Here is a 16010-nt window from a genome sequence, read left to right on the forward strand (position 1 = left end):
AATCCAAGGGGTGGAAAAGCAGCCTTTCCCAGATATGGCTATCTCCATGGTTTCAAAGTATATTTGATTTTAATTACCTTTAACAATCTCTTTTAATTAAAAATGATATAACTTTTTGGGGGGAGGGTTGAGAAGGGCAGGAGACAGATTGCAATTGCATCCAAATAGTAAAGGTGATGACACTGCCATCACATGGTATAGAGTCCTCATTTTACAACACAAGTGAGGTGAGAGCAGGGCAACTGACTTAGACTATATTCACCCCCATGGTTTAGCACAAAGTGGGAACTTGGTGAATGTTTTGGATGACTTTATGATGCAAGCAATTGCAGGCTTGGCTTCTTAACAAGTGTAATCTTGTACACAAAGATATTTGCAGGTTAAGAATGTAGGACTACCAGTTTTCAGTGGTAGTTTTTAAATCCTGTTGTTTTAAAAATGTACTTGTTTCCCAGATAGACACCCTCCATGCTGTGAGCAAAGCAATGTGTACATCTCTCAGAGGGTCCTGGTTGGCTTTCTGCTGGTCCTCCCAAGGCACAGGGAGAAGGGGAAGCCAAAGCTTTGAGGACCCAGTTGAGAGGAAGGCTATAGTCACCCTTCCAAATTATAACTGCTTATCGTAGTCCTAACCCAGCCACCCAGAGGTAGGCAAAGATGGGGCTGAGCAAAGCTGGCTGTACCTGAGGGCTGGAGTCAGGGCAGGCTAGCAGCAGGCAGGCAAGGCCCAAAGCTGGCCATGGAGCTCAGAATGAGAGGAAAGGGGGTTTTCCCTCAAAGGTTCTCTGTGTACTTGGATGACCCTACTATTAAGTTGAAAGAATTTTCAGTGTTAAAATCATTTATGAGTTGCTACCGTAGTAAAATTAAGAGAAACCGGAAATCCAGATATAGTCACAGAAGGAAATGATTTGGGCAGATACGATGAGAAACAGCAGAGGGGGTGTGTTCTGTAATGTACGGGGAAGTTCTCCAACAGAGCTAATGAGTCTGTACCGATACCATCTTAAGTTTCACTAAAATTATTTAGACTTTTCTAAAAAGGCTTTTTAGTTTTAAATAATATCAAGTAATAAAATAGGGTTATTCACATGTAAGTCAATTTTTACACAATCTACAATAAAAAGTTTAGGTACGGATGTATAAGATTAGTTTTTTAAATGATAAATTAAAACTATGGTCAATTATGGTCCACAACATCAGCAAAGAGGTGAAAAGAATGTGCACCACAGGGAAGGGGGAATCAGCACCTCATGCACCAGGCACATCACACCTTCTTGGAGGGTAATCTGGCAACAGGCGCTAGACACCTCAAAGCTGGACCTCTAACCGAACTTTCACTTTTAAAAACTTGTCCTGATTAAGCAAGCAATAACGAACATGAGAAGATTTATCTACAAGGACCGTTCACTTGGGAATTATTTGTAAAAAAAATGTGGGAGCAACTGAAATTTCAATGACAGGGAAGTGCTTTAATAAGGTCTGTTGTTATGGAAGGCCAGGTAGCCATTACAAGTCAGGCAGCAGACAGATACTAATTAATCTGAGAAAGTGCCATGAGATAGTGGTCCATAAAAAAAGCAGCTTAGGTATACTCTGTGAAAAAATACAGCTATACTTACAAATGCCTTAAGAAAGCCTGAAAGGATCTATACCAGAATATTGACGGATATTTATATTTTAGTTTTTAATTTCCTAAACTTTTGAGTCTTCAGTGAACTTCTGTTACTTTGTAATCAGAAAAATATAAATTTTAAAAATTAAAAGCATTGTGTTTCACTATTTATACTTACTCAAGGTAGAAAAATTGTGTCAAACTCCATCTACATATCTACCTAAGAATCTAAAATTTTAAGAAAATACTTAGACAGTAAAACACTTTTTATTTCATGGAATCATTTATTAGATTTTTTTGTCACAATCTGTTTTTTTTTAATACAAGGTGTACTTTTGCTTAAACTTGACACATATATAGTAACAAAAGGGATTTAATGTCCCAAATAGTCTCTGAATGTTTATATATGGACAGAGGACTATGTGCATAATACTTCTCTCAGCTGCCTGCATGCATTTAAGAAAGAGGTAAACAGTAGCTATAGGAAACCAAGTAGGTCCCATCTTTCTCATGTTGCATCAAACGCCTACAGGCACCTGCTGAATGGAGGAAGCAGTTCTGTCTTCAGGACTTCATTGCTGGTGGGACATGATATGATGTGTTTCCTGTTAAGGGGTACCTGAGGGGATTCCAAGAGGTCGGGGTGACACTGAGGTACACCCAGTCAGGGGGATGGGGACAAGGGGTGGGACTGAGGTGGAGAGAGACAGGAAGCTGGGGAAGACAGGGGGTTGTGAAGGCAACTGCAATGGTGTGGAGAGCATTGGAGTGACTCCAAAGATAGACTGAAAGCTGTGGCTACATAATCCATTATTTACAAAAACAGCACTTTCTTTCTCCTCTGATCAGCAAGAATTTGGATTTATCTGGTAGCATTTTGTACTTTTCTATCCACAGTGTTAGAATGGGGACCCATTCTGTGCAAAGGACTCTGCTAACTGCTGTGACAGACATAATGATGGGTGTAGGGCCCCCTGCCCTCAGATGCTTACTGTCTATGCAGATTATTCTGGCAAAATCTCAAACAATAGTATGCATTATATTGAGGTAGGTATATATTGCTTTCAGCTCTCTGAATGTCCCTCAATGCCTAGCAGACAGTTATTTATGTGCTAAATGTCACTGTTATTCTTTTTAAAATGCTGTCTTCATTATTTACTGTTCCAAAGGAAATTCAGTAGTTTCACTGACTTTTAAATGTATAGCCAGCATTTTTCTGACATGAAGAATATTTGCCTCAATAATTCGTGATCATGTAATCTCTACTCATTTCATTAATACAAGTGTTTTATGGTAGTTATAAGCTTCAACAAATGGTCTATGTGATAAAATATCTGGCAATGTGAACTTGTCTTGCCAAACCCAATACTTAATAAGGGACTTCCTGTCTTCCATTTATTTCACTTGCATCTTGCACCATAGTTAAATGATGCGTGTTGGTGAGTCCCATTCCCCACCCCAAGCACAAAATTCGATACCATCTTTCTGAGCTAAGTGGAAAAAATAAACAACATGCATGCACCTTTTTTTTTACTCATTTGAGACAACACATTTAGGTATTCATATATCATTGAATTCACTCGGATCTTTGAATACTTGAGCTTCAAATTCCATATGACTCTGTAAAAAATGTGCTCAAATTAGTAAAGACTTCCAAAAAAGGTAAGAAAAACAAATTGTTCTGTATGTTTCCTTTATGTTTGAAGATCCACAAGTTAACTGAAGAAGAGTGAGGACCAAGAACCTCATGCATTGTACACTCACAGGTACAGTGCTATGTTCCAACATGACACTTGGTCTGGGGCCACAAAGATGAGTAAGGCACATGACACAGCTCTCTAGGAGCCTCCAGCCTAGTGGATGGATGACCAGAAACTGAGCTTAATTCACTGAAGAAAGGGTGTAACAGGGTAAGCACACCAGGGCTCTGGAGTCCAGGAGGCCACGTGATGTCACAGCCAGGCTATTGCTGGAGTGGAGGTTCTTCCTGGAGCCAAGAAGCTGCACTAAGAGCTGGGGTGGGGAAAGGATGTAGTACAGCAAGATGAGAAGACTTCACTTGGGATTTATTAACAAGTAGGGTGTGGTGACCTCAGCAAGAGCTGTTTCAGGAGTATGCTAAAGAAGCCACGGTAGTGTAGGTCATAAATATAGACAATTCTCCCATGACATTTGACTGTGAAAAAGAAAGCCATTGGACAGGAAATAGAAGTAGGTGAGGGATTAAGGTAATTTCTCTTCTTTCTTTCCTTCTTTCCTTTTCCTTTTCATTCTTTACCATCCATGTGTTAAGACAGACAATAAGTAAATGAGTAAATATATTCTATATAATGATAAGAACTATGAAGAAGAAAGGGGCAGTGGTGAGGAATGGAGGGAGAGGAGTCATTAAGACAGTGGATGGCATCTGTGTGGAGACTGAATGGAGTGAGGGTCTGAGGGACGTGAAGGTCAGGGGACAGGATGCTTAGACAGAGGCTACTTTAGTTGCAAAGGCACCTAGGGAGAACAGCAAGGTGGCTGGAATGGTTCTGGGGCACGACCCCTCCATTGGGAAGGTAGCAGGAGACCATGGTTGGAGAGAGAAAAGGAGACTCACTGAATAGACTTCAGACACACTAGGGGTTTTAGGCAAGGGAGGTGCATGGCAGCTTCTGTGTTTCCAAATATACTGGATGTTGTTGGGATTAGCCAGAAGGTGACAACAGTAGAAGCAACAAAGCTAATGATCTAGGCTGGGTGACTGGGTAGCAGCTTGATTTAGGTTGGCAATCACAGATGTGTGGAAAAGAGGTTATATTCAGGGATATATTTTGAAGTAGTGGCTGAAGTAGTAGTGCTCTAAGAGGGAAATTAAGGGTGACAGGTTTCTGACTAAAATTGAGCATACAGGAGTGTCATTTATTGAGGCAGGGAAGATGGTGGGGAATGATTTTTAGGTGAAAACCAAGAGTTTACTGAGATTATCTACTGGCATGTTGAGTAGGCAGCTGGAGATTGGGAAGGTAGATAATGGTAATATTTATATATCACATCACTCCACCAACTTAAAATCTTCCAATTAATTCTCATGAGTTTCAAGACAAAATCCAGGCTCCAAGCTCCACTGGCCTTGGCTCTTCTATGCACATCCAGCCTCAAAATCAATCTCATACCACACTGAGTGCTCTTCTAATATAGTATTTGTTTCTCTTTCCCTTCCCCACCCTCATGCATATGCCATTACTTTGCTTAGGTTGCTCTTCTCTATTTTGACCTGGCTAGCTATTCTGGCCTAACAACCCAGGTAAGCCTTCCTTGTCTCATCACCCATTCACCAGTGATTCCATACAGCTGGATTAGATGCCCTCGACTACTGCAACCCTCTACTACACATATCTTTATGAACTTGAGCACCAGGGCATGCAGGATACTCCATAATTGGTGACTGAACTTGGACGACTTGCCTAAACTCTCTGAGCCTCAGTTTTCTCATCTATAAAATGAAGATGAATAATACTACATCCTTCATAGGATTGTTAGGGGGATTTAAGGAAGTTAATATGGGGCAGCGCTTAAGACATTGCCTGACATAGATGAAGCACTGAACAAGTCATTGTTATTATAGTAATACTTATCACACTGTTGTGTAATTATTTTCACATTGGTTTTTCCTAAGAAAATATTAGTCCTTGAATGCAGACATGAAACCTTTCATCTGTGTTTCTGGAATACATTATGCTTTAATAATTGTTTCTTACATGAATGAATGAGTTAATGAATGGGAAAAAAATACCATTAGGCTACAGCAGTATTATGAAATGAACCAGCATGTTCTTCTTTGATTGGCTTTCTCTACTTAGAAACTATTCTCTGTGGGTGAATGTAATTCATCTGATCCTTCACTCACCAAACCAAGAAGTTCTGGGTTATTGATCCTACATTATATATTGGTCACTGTTCAGTGAAAGTAATATCATTACCTTTGGATCAGGAAGACATGGTCCAAAAGCTTCTAGTAGAAGGGTCTCTTCTCTTACAGCCTGTTCATAGTCTGTGAAAGACAGCTTCCCATCATGGTCATGGTCCTAGGGGATGACCGGCCATGTATCAGTCAACATGTATAATACTTATCGCAAACACAAACTGTCTTTTCATGGTCAAGTATTGATAGAAGAAAGGTGTTGGAAAAATGAGAGACTAAATAATGAAATTGAAAAGAACTTTTATCATTACAATTAAAAAGCACAAGATAAGTGTTTTATTTCACCAAGCAGGAAACTGATAGTTATTACAATTTGAATTCTTATTTCTGTCCCATTCTGGCCTGTAAGTTTCAATATAAAACCCTAAATTTCCCATACTTACCATTTTTTTAAGTGTTATTTCAACCAAATCTTTAATTCCTTCATCAGGGTCTTCTTCAGATGGCTGTTTGAGTAGGCTGTTCTTCAACATATGGAACATTTCCTCCTTTGAAATGAATCCATCACCATTCAAATCAAACACCTCAAAGCAATCTTTTAAAAAAATAACCAATTATGAATTTGATACTATGATTAAGGGAATATTTGCTCTGACAAAATGTTCAAGGCCAAGGTCTGTATTGGGAATATTCATGTCAACATTGCAGGACTAAGTGCAATCTGATTTCCATAGAAAATGCTTAATGTACACTAGCTGAATATGGTCAACAACCCTTAGAAAATGGCTCCTTACACTCACTCAGCTAAGAGTAACCATGCTAAGGAACAATGATTTGACCATTTCATCTTGAAATTCTTGGAAAACTGACTGAAATATGATCCTTAAACAGAGTTCATCAGAATGAATTAAGAATTAAATAAGAATCAGAACACTCTAATCAATGTTCTCTACTTCCATGGTTAATAATTCAGGTAACAATATTTACCTTATGTACATTAATACATAAATCCATATGTACATAGTTAGCATGTATAGTATTGCTTATGCAGTCTTACTTGGCATGAATTACTCCTCAGAATCTTTTGATTTTCCTTGGTATTAATTTTTTTCAATCTTTATCATTGACTTGAATTTGCTCCATAAAAGAGGCTAATGGAGATTCGAGCCAACCAACTGAAAGACAAACCTATTTTACTGGCTGGCTAGGAAGATATGGATGTACACTCTTTAGATATGTTAATCCTAATGTACAAAGCAATAGGGTAACCTGAAATCTTACATTTCATTTTTTCTTCCAAAGTTCCTCGAAGAAATACTGATAATCCATAAATCCACTCTGATACGTTTACACAGCCATCGTTGTCCTTATCAAAACCTCGGAATACTAAGAAAGAAGTACAACATAATACCTGTGCAGCATTTTTGTTCTCAGTAGTATATTTACACTGGTGCTACCCACTTTTAAAATGTGGACAAAACTTCAGGATCAGATGGTCTGACATGCTCATTTGACAAAGAAGAAACTAAGATATAACACTGGAAAACTCTTTTATTTAAACTTTCACATATTCCTTTCATATTTTATGGAAACAAAGTAAATTCTGAGTATCTAAATACACTAATCAATAATTATTAATATATGAATATATTGATATACTAAATGTATTGATATGTTCACATAAAATATGTGATTTTATATTTTTCTTACTCAAGAAAAGAAATGCTACTATACAATTGATAAAGTTATAACTTAATTTTTATTGAAATAGTTTTGATGATATAAGGACATTTATGTTCTTTTAAAATTGTTCTTTTCATTATTATATTTACTAAGTAGAAATAGAAATATTTTAGGTTTATGGATATAAAGTAAGGAAAAACTAATTATTCAAGCTTGGCTTTGTTCTTTTCTTAAATACACAGAATAGAGTACATAGAATCACTTCCCTATGACTCTTCCCTCTGAATACACCAATTAATTTTTTATATTCAAGTGAAATTGGGAATTCAGAACATTAAGTTTCCTACCAAGACTGTCCAAACTCCTATTTTTTTCCCAGTTGTGGTGGATCTGACACATTTGAATATTGCATGTCTTCTTACCTCTGTCCATAATCATGTCATCTGTCATTCCAAATGTCACGTGCAGGATGTTTCGAAATGCATTACGATCTAGCCCAATGGTGGTACCTTGCCGCTCTGTTACTTCTCCCACCAAATTATAAAAAAGATTTATAAGACAGTTTACTTCAAATTTATTAACTGTGAAAAGATAAAATTAAGATATAACAAAAATGCATTTTAATCTTTAGTTTATTTAAATTTTGCATTAAAGAGTTTATAGACAACATGAAGGCCACCAAATATTTAGTTTTTAACAGAAGACTATCCTGTTTTAAGATTCATGACCCTTAATAGAGGATGACCACTACAAAGGATTCTCCACTAAAATAAGAGAAACAGCCTTACCTCCACACAGGGGTTGAATATTAAATTTAGTCACATTTAAGAAGAAAGTAATATTAGCCAATTTTCCTGAATAATGATTGTGGGGCCAGATGCTAAACTTTAAAGACAGTAGAGGTGCAATTCAAAGCAAGCAAGGTAACACTTAAGAATGGTAACTTTTCCCCAGCATTTTGATTATAGGCATTTATGAGATTTAGAGCTTAACTTCTGCCTGGAAATAGATATCAGACTCCTGAACACTAGGCAACGATTTTCACTTCACATCATCAGCCTTAGTCAAAATAAGCTGGATTTTGGATATCAGAATCACTTTTTTTTTTTTCAGTAAAGAAGCATTTAACCATATTACAGCACCAATTATAGTTTTTATTGTACATGATGTGAAAATTAACATGCAAGTACTCAGTAGTATTTTGGAGAAAAGGAATATTTAAAATAGACAGACAGATGTGTATACTGGTCCATACACATAAATGTATGAAGGGTGTTTATAAACCCTGAGCTAATTATTTGTGCTCCGATTTTCATTTGAGGTATGTAGGTGAAAGCACTATTGCCTGGCATAAAGGTGAGTTTGAATATGAAGTATAGGTGGAGGATGAGAAAGGTTTTATTTCAAAACACAACAAATTACAGTCCAGTACTTCTAAAAACAAGGATGAAACCTGTGTGTGTTTAAAAGGTGAATTTTTTTGTTTTTGGTTTAAATAAACTAAATTTTAAAAATTGAAAAAAATGACTATATTGCAGAAAAAAATAAAATAAAGGAAGACAGCAGATAGGAATGGAGAAATCATGTCTCATCTACAAGTCAAGACAGGCTCAAGTATGATTTCTGGTTTGGGGTATCACATTTTAGGAGGGACATTGAAAATTTGGGGAAATAAGTGATTTAGTAAAAATCTAGGTTAATACTAGAAAAGAATAGTTATAGTTTTTTAAAAAGCTGTTAGTGGGGGGTTAGGTAAGCCTGGTGATGGGTATTAAGGAGGACATGTATTGCATGGAGCACTGGGTGTGGTGCATAAACAATTAATCTTGGAACACTGAAAAAATAAAGTAAAAACAGTGTCTATAGAAAATGGCCTGTCAGTTCTTCAAAAAAAATTAAACACAGAAATACTATGTAACTCAGTGATTCCACTTCTGGGTATATACTTAAAAGAATTGAAAGCAAGAGCTCTGATACTTTCATATCAATGTTTATAGCAACGTTATTCACAGTAAGCCTTAAAGGAAAATCAAGCTAGGTGTCCACCAGTGAATGAATGGATAAGTAACACGTAGTGTATACATACAATGGAGTATGATTCAGCCTTGAAAAGGAAAGAAATTTTGACTCATGCTAAAAGATGGATGAAGCTTGCAGACATTTTCCTGAGTGAAAAAAGTTAGATATAAAAGGACAGATATTGTATGATTTCACTTATATCATGGACTTAGAGTGGTGTGATTCATAGATACAGAAAGTAGAATGGTGGTTGCCATGGGCTGGGGAAGGGGGAAATAAGAAGTTATAGTTTAATGGGTACAGTTTCAGTTGGGAAACATGAAAAGATGGATGGTGGTAATGGCTCCACAACAATGTGAATGTATGTAATGCCATAGAGTTGTACACTTAAAATGGTAAATTTTATGTTATATATATTTAACCAAACACACAAATCTCCAAAAATAAGAGAGCTACCACTAGTTAAAGAAAAGCCTGCATGAAGAATGATGTTCATGTATATGAAATGTTAGCAGTGGGGATGTTGATTAGCCATTTTTCCATCTTGGCTAAAATAAAAATTAAAGAATATTACCTTAATTTATTACTCAAAGGATCCAAGGTTAGCCATAAGAAAGTTTTGTTGTTGTTGTTGTTGTTGAAATGTTTCTTAATTTCCAGAATAAAATACTAAATGAAATTAAGGGAAATTCAAGAATGGATTTTCTGCAGACCATATCTGTAAAATGGTAGACTAGCTGAGCAATCACTTAAGATATGTTTTTTCTCTGATTCTACAGAATTTATCCATTTCATCCTGGTAGGATTATCATCTGGCAACTAAAAGGAAATTTGACTTTAGGGGAAAGTTTCTCGGTTTCTTTTTTTAATTTTTTAATTTTTATTTATTTTTAAAATTTCTTTTCAGTGTTCCAGAATTCATTGTTTATGAACCACACCCCATGTTTCATGCAATACGTGCCTTCTATAATGCCCACCACCAGGCTCACCCAACCTCCAACCCCCCACCCCTCCAAAACCCTCAGATTGTTTTTCAGAGTCCATAGTCTCTCACGGTTTGTCTCTCACTTCAGTTTCCCCCAACTCCCTTCTCCTCCCCATCTCCCCATGTCCTCGGTGTTATTTCTTTTTATTTTTTTTTTCTTTTAGAGATTTTCTTTATTTATTTGGCAGACAGAGATGACAAGTAGGCAGAAAGGCGGGCAGAGAGAGGAGGGGCAGCAGGCTCCCTGCTGAGCAGAGAGCCCAAAGCAGGGCTTGATCCCAGGACCCTAGGATCATGACTCAAGCTGAAGGCAGAGGCTTTAACCCATTGAGTCACCTGGGTGCCCCCTCCATGTTATTTCTTATGCTCCACAAATAAGCGAAACCATATGATAATTGAATCTCTCTGTTTGACTTATTTCACTCAGCATAATCTCTTCCAGTCCCGTCCATGTTGATACAAAAGTTGGGTATTCATCCTTTTTGATGGAGGCATAATACTCCATTGTATATATGGACCACATATTCCTTAACCATTCGTCTGCTGAAGGGCATCTTGGTTCTTTCCACAGTTTGGCGACTGTGGCCATTGTTGTTATGAACACTGGGGTACAAATGGCCCTTCTTTTCACTACATCTATATCTTTGGGGTAAATACCCAGTAGTGCAATTGCAGGGTCATAGCGTAGCTCTATTTTAAATTTCTTGAGGAATCTCCACACTGTTTTTCAAAGTGGCTGCACCAACTTGCATTCCCACCAGCAGTGTAAGAGGGTTACCCTTTCTCCACATCCTCTCCAACACTTGTTGTTTACTGTCTTGTTAATTTTGGCCATTCTAACTGGTGTAAGGTTGTATCTGGTATCTCAATGTGGTATTGATTTGAATCTCCCTGATGGCTAGTGATGATGAACCTTTTTTCATGTGTCTGTTAGCCATTCGTATGTCTTCATTGGAGAAGTGTCTGTTCATGTCTTCTGCCCATTTTTTGACATGATTATCTGTTTTGTGTGTGTTGAGTGTGAGGAGTTCTTTATAGATCTTGGATATCAGCCCTTTGTCTGTAATGTCATTTGTGAATATCTTCTCCCATTGCCTCTCTGTTTTGTTGACTGTTTCCTTTGCTGTGCAGGAGCTTTTGATCTTTATGAAGTCCCAAAAATTCATTTTCACTTTTGCTTCCTTTGCCTTTGGAGACGTGTCTTGAAAGAAGTTGCTTTGGCCAATGTCGAAGAGGTTACTGCCTACGTTCTCCTCTAAGATTCTGATGGATTCCTCCCTCACATTGAGGTCTTTTATCCATTTCAAGTTTATCCTTGTGTATGGTGTAAGAGAATGGTCGAATTTCATTCTTCTACACATAGCTGTCCAATTTTCCCAGTACCATTTATTGAAGAGACTGTCTTTTTTCTGCTGTATCTTTTTTCCTGCTTTGTCGAATATTATTTGACCATATTGTTGAGGGTCCATATCTGGGCTCTCTACTCTGTTCCACTGGTCTATGTGTCTGTTTTTATGCCAGTATCATGCTGTCTTGGTGTCAAAGCTTGAAATCAGAAAACATGATGTCCCCAGTTTTGCTTTTCTTTTTCAACACTTCCTTAGCAATTCGGGTTCTCTTCTGGTTTCATACAAATTTTAGGATTGTTCGCTCCAGCTCTTTGAAAACTGCTGGTGGAATTTTGATCAGAGTGGCTTTAAAAGTATAGATTGCTCTAGGTAGTATAGACATTTTAACAATGTTTATTCTTCTGATCCATGAGCATGGAATGGTCTTCCATCTTTTTGTGTCTTCTTCAATTTCTTTCATGAGTGTTCTGTAGTTCCTCAAGTGCAGATCCTTTACCTCTTGGTTAGGTTTATTCCCAGGTATCTTATAGTTCTTGATGCTATAGTAAATGGAATTGATTCTCTAATTTCCCTTTCTGTATTTTCATTGTTAGTGTATAAGAAAGCAACTAATTTCTGTACATTGATTTTGTATCCTGCCACATTACTGAATTGCTGAATGAGTTCTAGTAGTTTGGGAGTGAAGTCTTTTTGGGTTTTCCATATAAAGTATCATGTCATCCGCGAAGAGAGAGAGTTTGACTTCTTTATTGCCAATTTGAATACCTTTTATTTCTCTTTGTTGTCTGATTGCTGTTGCTAGGACTTCTAATACTATGAAGGCTGGGGTAGTGATTTTCATATCAGATAAGTTAGATTTTAAGCTACAGACTGTAGTCAGAGGTACAGAAGGACACTACATAATTCTTAAAGGCTTTATCCACCAAGAAGATCTAACAATTGTAAATATTTATGCCCCCAATATGGGAGCAGCCAATTACATAAGAAAACTGTTAATCAAGATAAAGAGTCATATTGATATGCAAACATTAATAGTAGGAGATCCTAACATGCCACTTTCAGTAATAGACAGATCATCCAAGCAGAAAATCAATAAACAAACAAGAGCATTGAATGACACATTGGACTGGATGGACCTCATAGATATATACAGAAGATTCCACCCTAAAACAACAGAATACTCATTCTTCTGGAGTGCACATGGAACCTTCTCCAGAATAGACTACATACTGGGTCACAAATCAGGGCTCAACCAGTATCAAAAAAATGAGATTATTCCCTGCATATTCTCAGATCACAATGCTTTGAAACTGGAGCTCAACCACAAGAAAAAGTTTGGAAGGAATTCAAACACCTGGAAGCTAAAGACCACTTTGCTTAAGAATGCTTGGATCAACCACAAAATCAAAGAAGTACTTAAACAATTCATGGAAACCAATGAGAATTAAGATACTTTGGTCCAAAACCTATGGGATACAGCAAAGTCAGTCCTAAGGGGGAAATACACAGTCATCCAAGCCTCCCTCAAAAAAACTGAAAAATCCAGAGTACACCAGCTGTCTTTACACCTTAAAGATCTGGAGAATCAACAACAAATTAAGCCAACCCCACACACAAGAAGGGAAATAATCAAGATTAGAGTAGAGATCAATGAGATAGAAACTAGAGATACAGTAGAATGCATCAGTGAAACTAGAAGCTGGTTTTTTCAAAGAATCAATTAGGATCTATAAACCATTGGCCAAACTAATCCAAAAGAAAAGAAAGAAGGCCCAAATTAATAAAATTATGAATGAAAGGGGAGAGATCACAGCTAACACCAAGGAAATAGAAACAATCATCAGAAATTATTATCAAATTAAGCAACCTAGATGAAATGGATGCATTCCTGGAAAACTATAAACTTCCAAAACTAAATCAGGAAGAAATTGACAACCTGAATAGACTAATATCTAGTAACAAGATTGGAGCAGTGATCAAAAACCTCCCAAAAAAACAAGAGCCCAGGACCTGACAGATTCCCTGGGGAATTCTACCAAACTTTCAAAGAAGAAATAATACTTATTCTCCTGAAGCTGTTTCAAAAATTTGAAGCAGAAGGAAAACTTCCAGACTCTTTTTATGAAGCCAGCATTACCCTGATCCCCAAACTAGGCAAAGACCCCACCAAAAAGGTTGAACTTCAGACCAATATCCCTGATGGATATAGATGCCAAGATTCTCAACAAGACCCTAGCTAATAGGATCCAACAAAACATTAAAAGATTATCCACCATGACCAGGTGGGATTCATCCCTGGGATGCAAGGTTGGTTCAACATTTGCAAATCAATCAATGTGATAGAAGAAATCAATAAAAGAAGAGAGAAGAACCACATGGTCCTCTCAATTGATGCAGAAAAAACATTTGACAAAATCCAGCATCCGTTCCTGATTAAAATGCTTCAAAGTATAGGGATAGAGGGAACATTCCTCAACTTCATAAAATCTATCTATGAAAAACCCACAGCGAATATCATCCTCAATGGGAAAAAGCTGACAGCCTTCCCTTTGAGATCAGGGACACGACAAGGATGCCCAGTCTCACCACTCTTGTTCAACATAGTATTGGAAAGTTTCTCTGTTTAAAATGTTTTTAATTATAATGCCCGTTATTTGTAACTATTTCTATAGAATTTAACTAGTAATTATCAAGGTTTTTAAGGTCCACTTTAAAAATTTGACATAAGGACAAAAATCAAAAGAGTTGACTATTTTCCTGCCAGGTTTTCTTTTTTTCAATTTTTATTTATTTATTTGTCAGAGAAAGAGAGAGAACGAGGAAGCACACCAAACAGAGGGAGCAGCAGGGAGAGGGAGAAGCAGGCTCCCTGCTGAGCAAGGAGCCCAATGCGGGTCTCTCCCAACCTGAGCCAAAGGCAGACACTTAACCTACTGAGCCACCCAGGCTCAGAGAATGACTGTTTGCAGTACATTGCATACTTACTGAACAGAGACTAAAACAAATTCAGCATTGTGTATAACAGATATTGCATTGCTTATGTAAAATGTTCACTAGATGTTTTAAGAAGATCTAGTCTTTTCCTTGAAATGGAATTATTTTGAGAAAAACACAGTCATTTTGTGAATAGTCAAAAGGTCAATGTATTAAAAGGTAAATGAAAACCTGGCAGGAGGGTTTAGAACATTCTAAAACGTGCTCTTAGAATTTCATAGGTAACTTTAGAATTATATTTAGACAGAAACACAGAATTGTACTTGGTCAAGGAACCCAAGATAAGGTTAGTGAGAAAGATACTGTCTAATGAGCAAACTTGTAAATTTTGTTGCTGATTGCAAAACTAATGGCCACATGAAAATCCATAATCCCAATATCGACTCCATTGTGCAAAGGAAGAACGGGTTTATCATCATTCTAGAGCTTATAGGATCTAGTGCCTTCTAGTTGTATTTAGTATCTAATGTAGTAAGTGGTGAGATGTTCTCCCTTAGTGAAGTGGCACTGTCTTTAAAAGTTACGGTGTGTATAAACATCTGAAACTTCTTAGAAATTCTAAGGCCATGTTTTAGAATGTGTGATTGGAACAGATATCTTTAATAAGTGCTCATTTTGTCACCTGCAAGGTCTCCTTTACCTTTAAACCCCACCAGCAACAGCAAAGCCCAAGTCTGGAGTTGGGAGTAAATTCTTTACTGTGTGTTTAGCTTTGTGGAACTCTTTGGTCTCCAGACACATTTCCTTTTTCTGAGGTAGAGGGTTTTGTGCCATTTCAACTCTTTTCAGCTATTGATAGCCATTTTTCCCTTATGGATCTCCTGGTAAGTTTTCAGAACTTGGACCCTGCCAGTGTATTTGCACTAAAAAGAGCTAGAAAGCAGGCGTATGTTTGTTGTGCTAGTTTTCTTGAGTCCAGTGGGTTTCATACATATTTAACACCTATGTCTGAGGCTAAAACCACACATGTTGTGTCAGTATAAAAATAATGTTTCTATAATGGAAAGGTAAGTTAAGAAGAGGGTTTGAGAAGCAAGTTAGTGCATGTGTGGGAGTGTAGTACTAGATGCCTGGATACCTATATACTGGTCCTTAAGATCATGGGCAAGCATGGGTACCTGGCCAAGGCACTACCTACCATCCAGAGATTCCCTTCCAGACTTCTCTTTAGCGTACATTAAGGGGGCTCCAGGAGCATTCAGACTGGAGGTGGGGAGCAGGCTGAGCAGCGGGCACTTTTACCAGGTAGAACCAAGCCCTTCCAGAAACTTCTCATCCAGCACTTGATTCTTACTTACAGTGCTTGCAATTTTTAATTAAGGTGTCCGTCAACTTCTGCAGCTTCTTGCGGTTCATGCCGGCGGTAGGGAATTGGGCAGCGGCGGATGTCTAGGGGCGCGCGGCTAACGCGACCCTTGCTTGCCCTGGGCCGGGGTAGCTGGGCGGACTCTCCCCAACTCC

The 16010-nt window shown here is 37.6% G+C and overlaps 1 protein-coding gene across 2 annotated transcripts; it reads right to left on the reverse strand.

Annotated features, from left to right (window-relative positions):
* Nucleotides 1–1934: 1934 nt before the first annotated feature.
* On the reverse strand, nt 1935–15972 carry EFCAB1 (EF-hand calcium binding domain 1). 2 transcript variants are annotated; one of them, XM_032841175.1, is made up of 7 exons: nt 15848–15972; nt 7625–7726; nt 6801–6905; nt 5963–6114; nt 5578–5682; nt 3154–3235; nt 1935–2234 (listed from the first exon to the last, which is right to left on the reverse strand). In XM_032841175.1, the coding sequence occupies exons 1-6, from the start codon at nt 15903–15905 to the stop codon at nt 3176–3178; spliced, it is 582 nt and encodes a 193-aa protein (XP_032697066.1). In that variant the 5' UTR covers nt 15906–15972; the 3' UTR covers nt 1935–2234; nt 3154–3175. The 2 variants fall into 2 exon arrangements, with proteins under 2 accessions (XP_032697066.1, XP_032697065.1); XM_032841174.1 differs by having other exon boundaries at nt 7625–7783.
* Nucleotides 15973–16010: the final 38 nt, after the last annotated feature.

The sequence above is a fragment of the Lontra canadensis genome, unplaced genomic scaffold (assembly GCF_010015895.1).
Source record: "Lontra canadensis isolate GAN:19392208 unplaced genomic scaffold, GSC_riverotter_1.0 scaffold121, whole genome shotgun sequence".
Taxonomy (NCBI): Eukaryota; Metazoa; Chordata; class Mammalia; order Carnivora; family Mustelidae; genus Lontra; species Lontra canadensis.

Bases quoted from the DNA above. Each gene is read 5' to 3' on its own strand.
- EFCAB1 (XM_032841174.1), bottom strand. From the start codon at position 15,905: ATGAACCGCAAGAAGCTGCAGAAGTTGACGGACACCTTAATTAAAAAT. The intron at 6,906-7,624 runs GTAAGAAGACAT...CTTCTTTCTTAG, and splicing joins TGACATGATTATGGACAGAG to TATTCCGAGGTTTTGATAAG. The intron at 5,683-5,962 runs GTAAGTATGGGA...GTCATCCCCTAG, and splicing joins AAATAACACTTAAAAAAATG to GACCATGACCATGATGGGAA.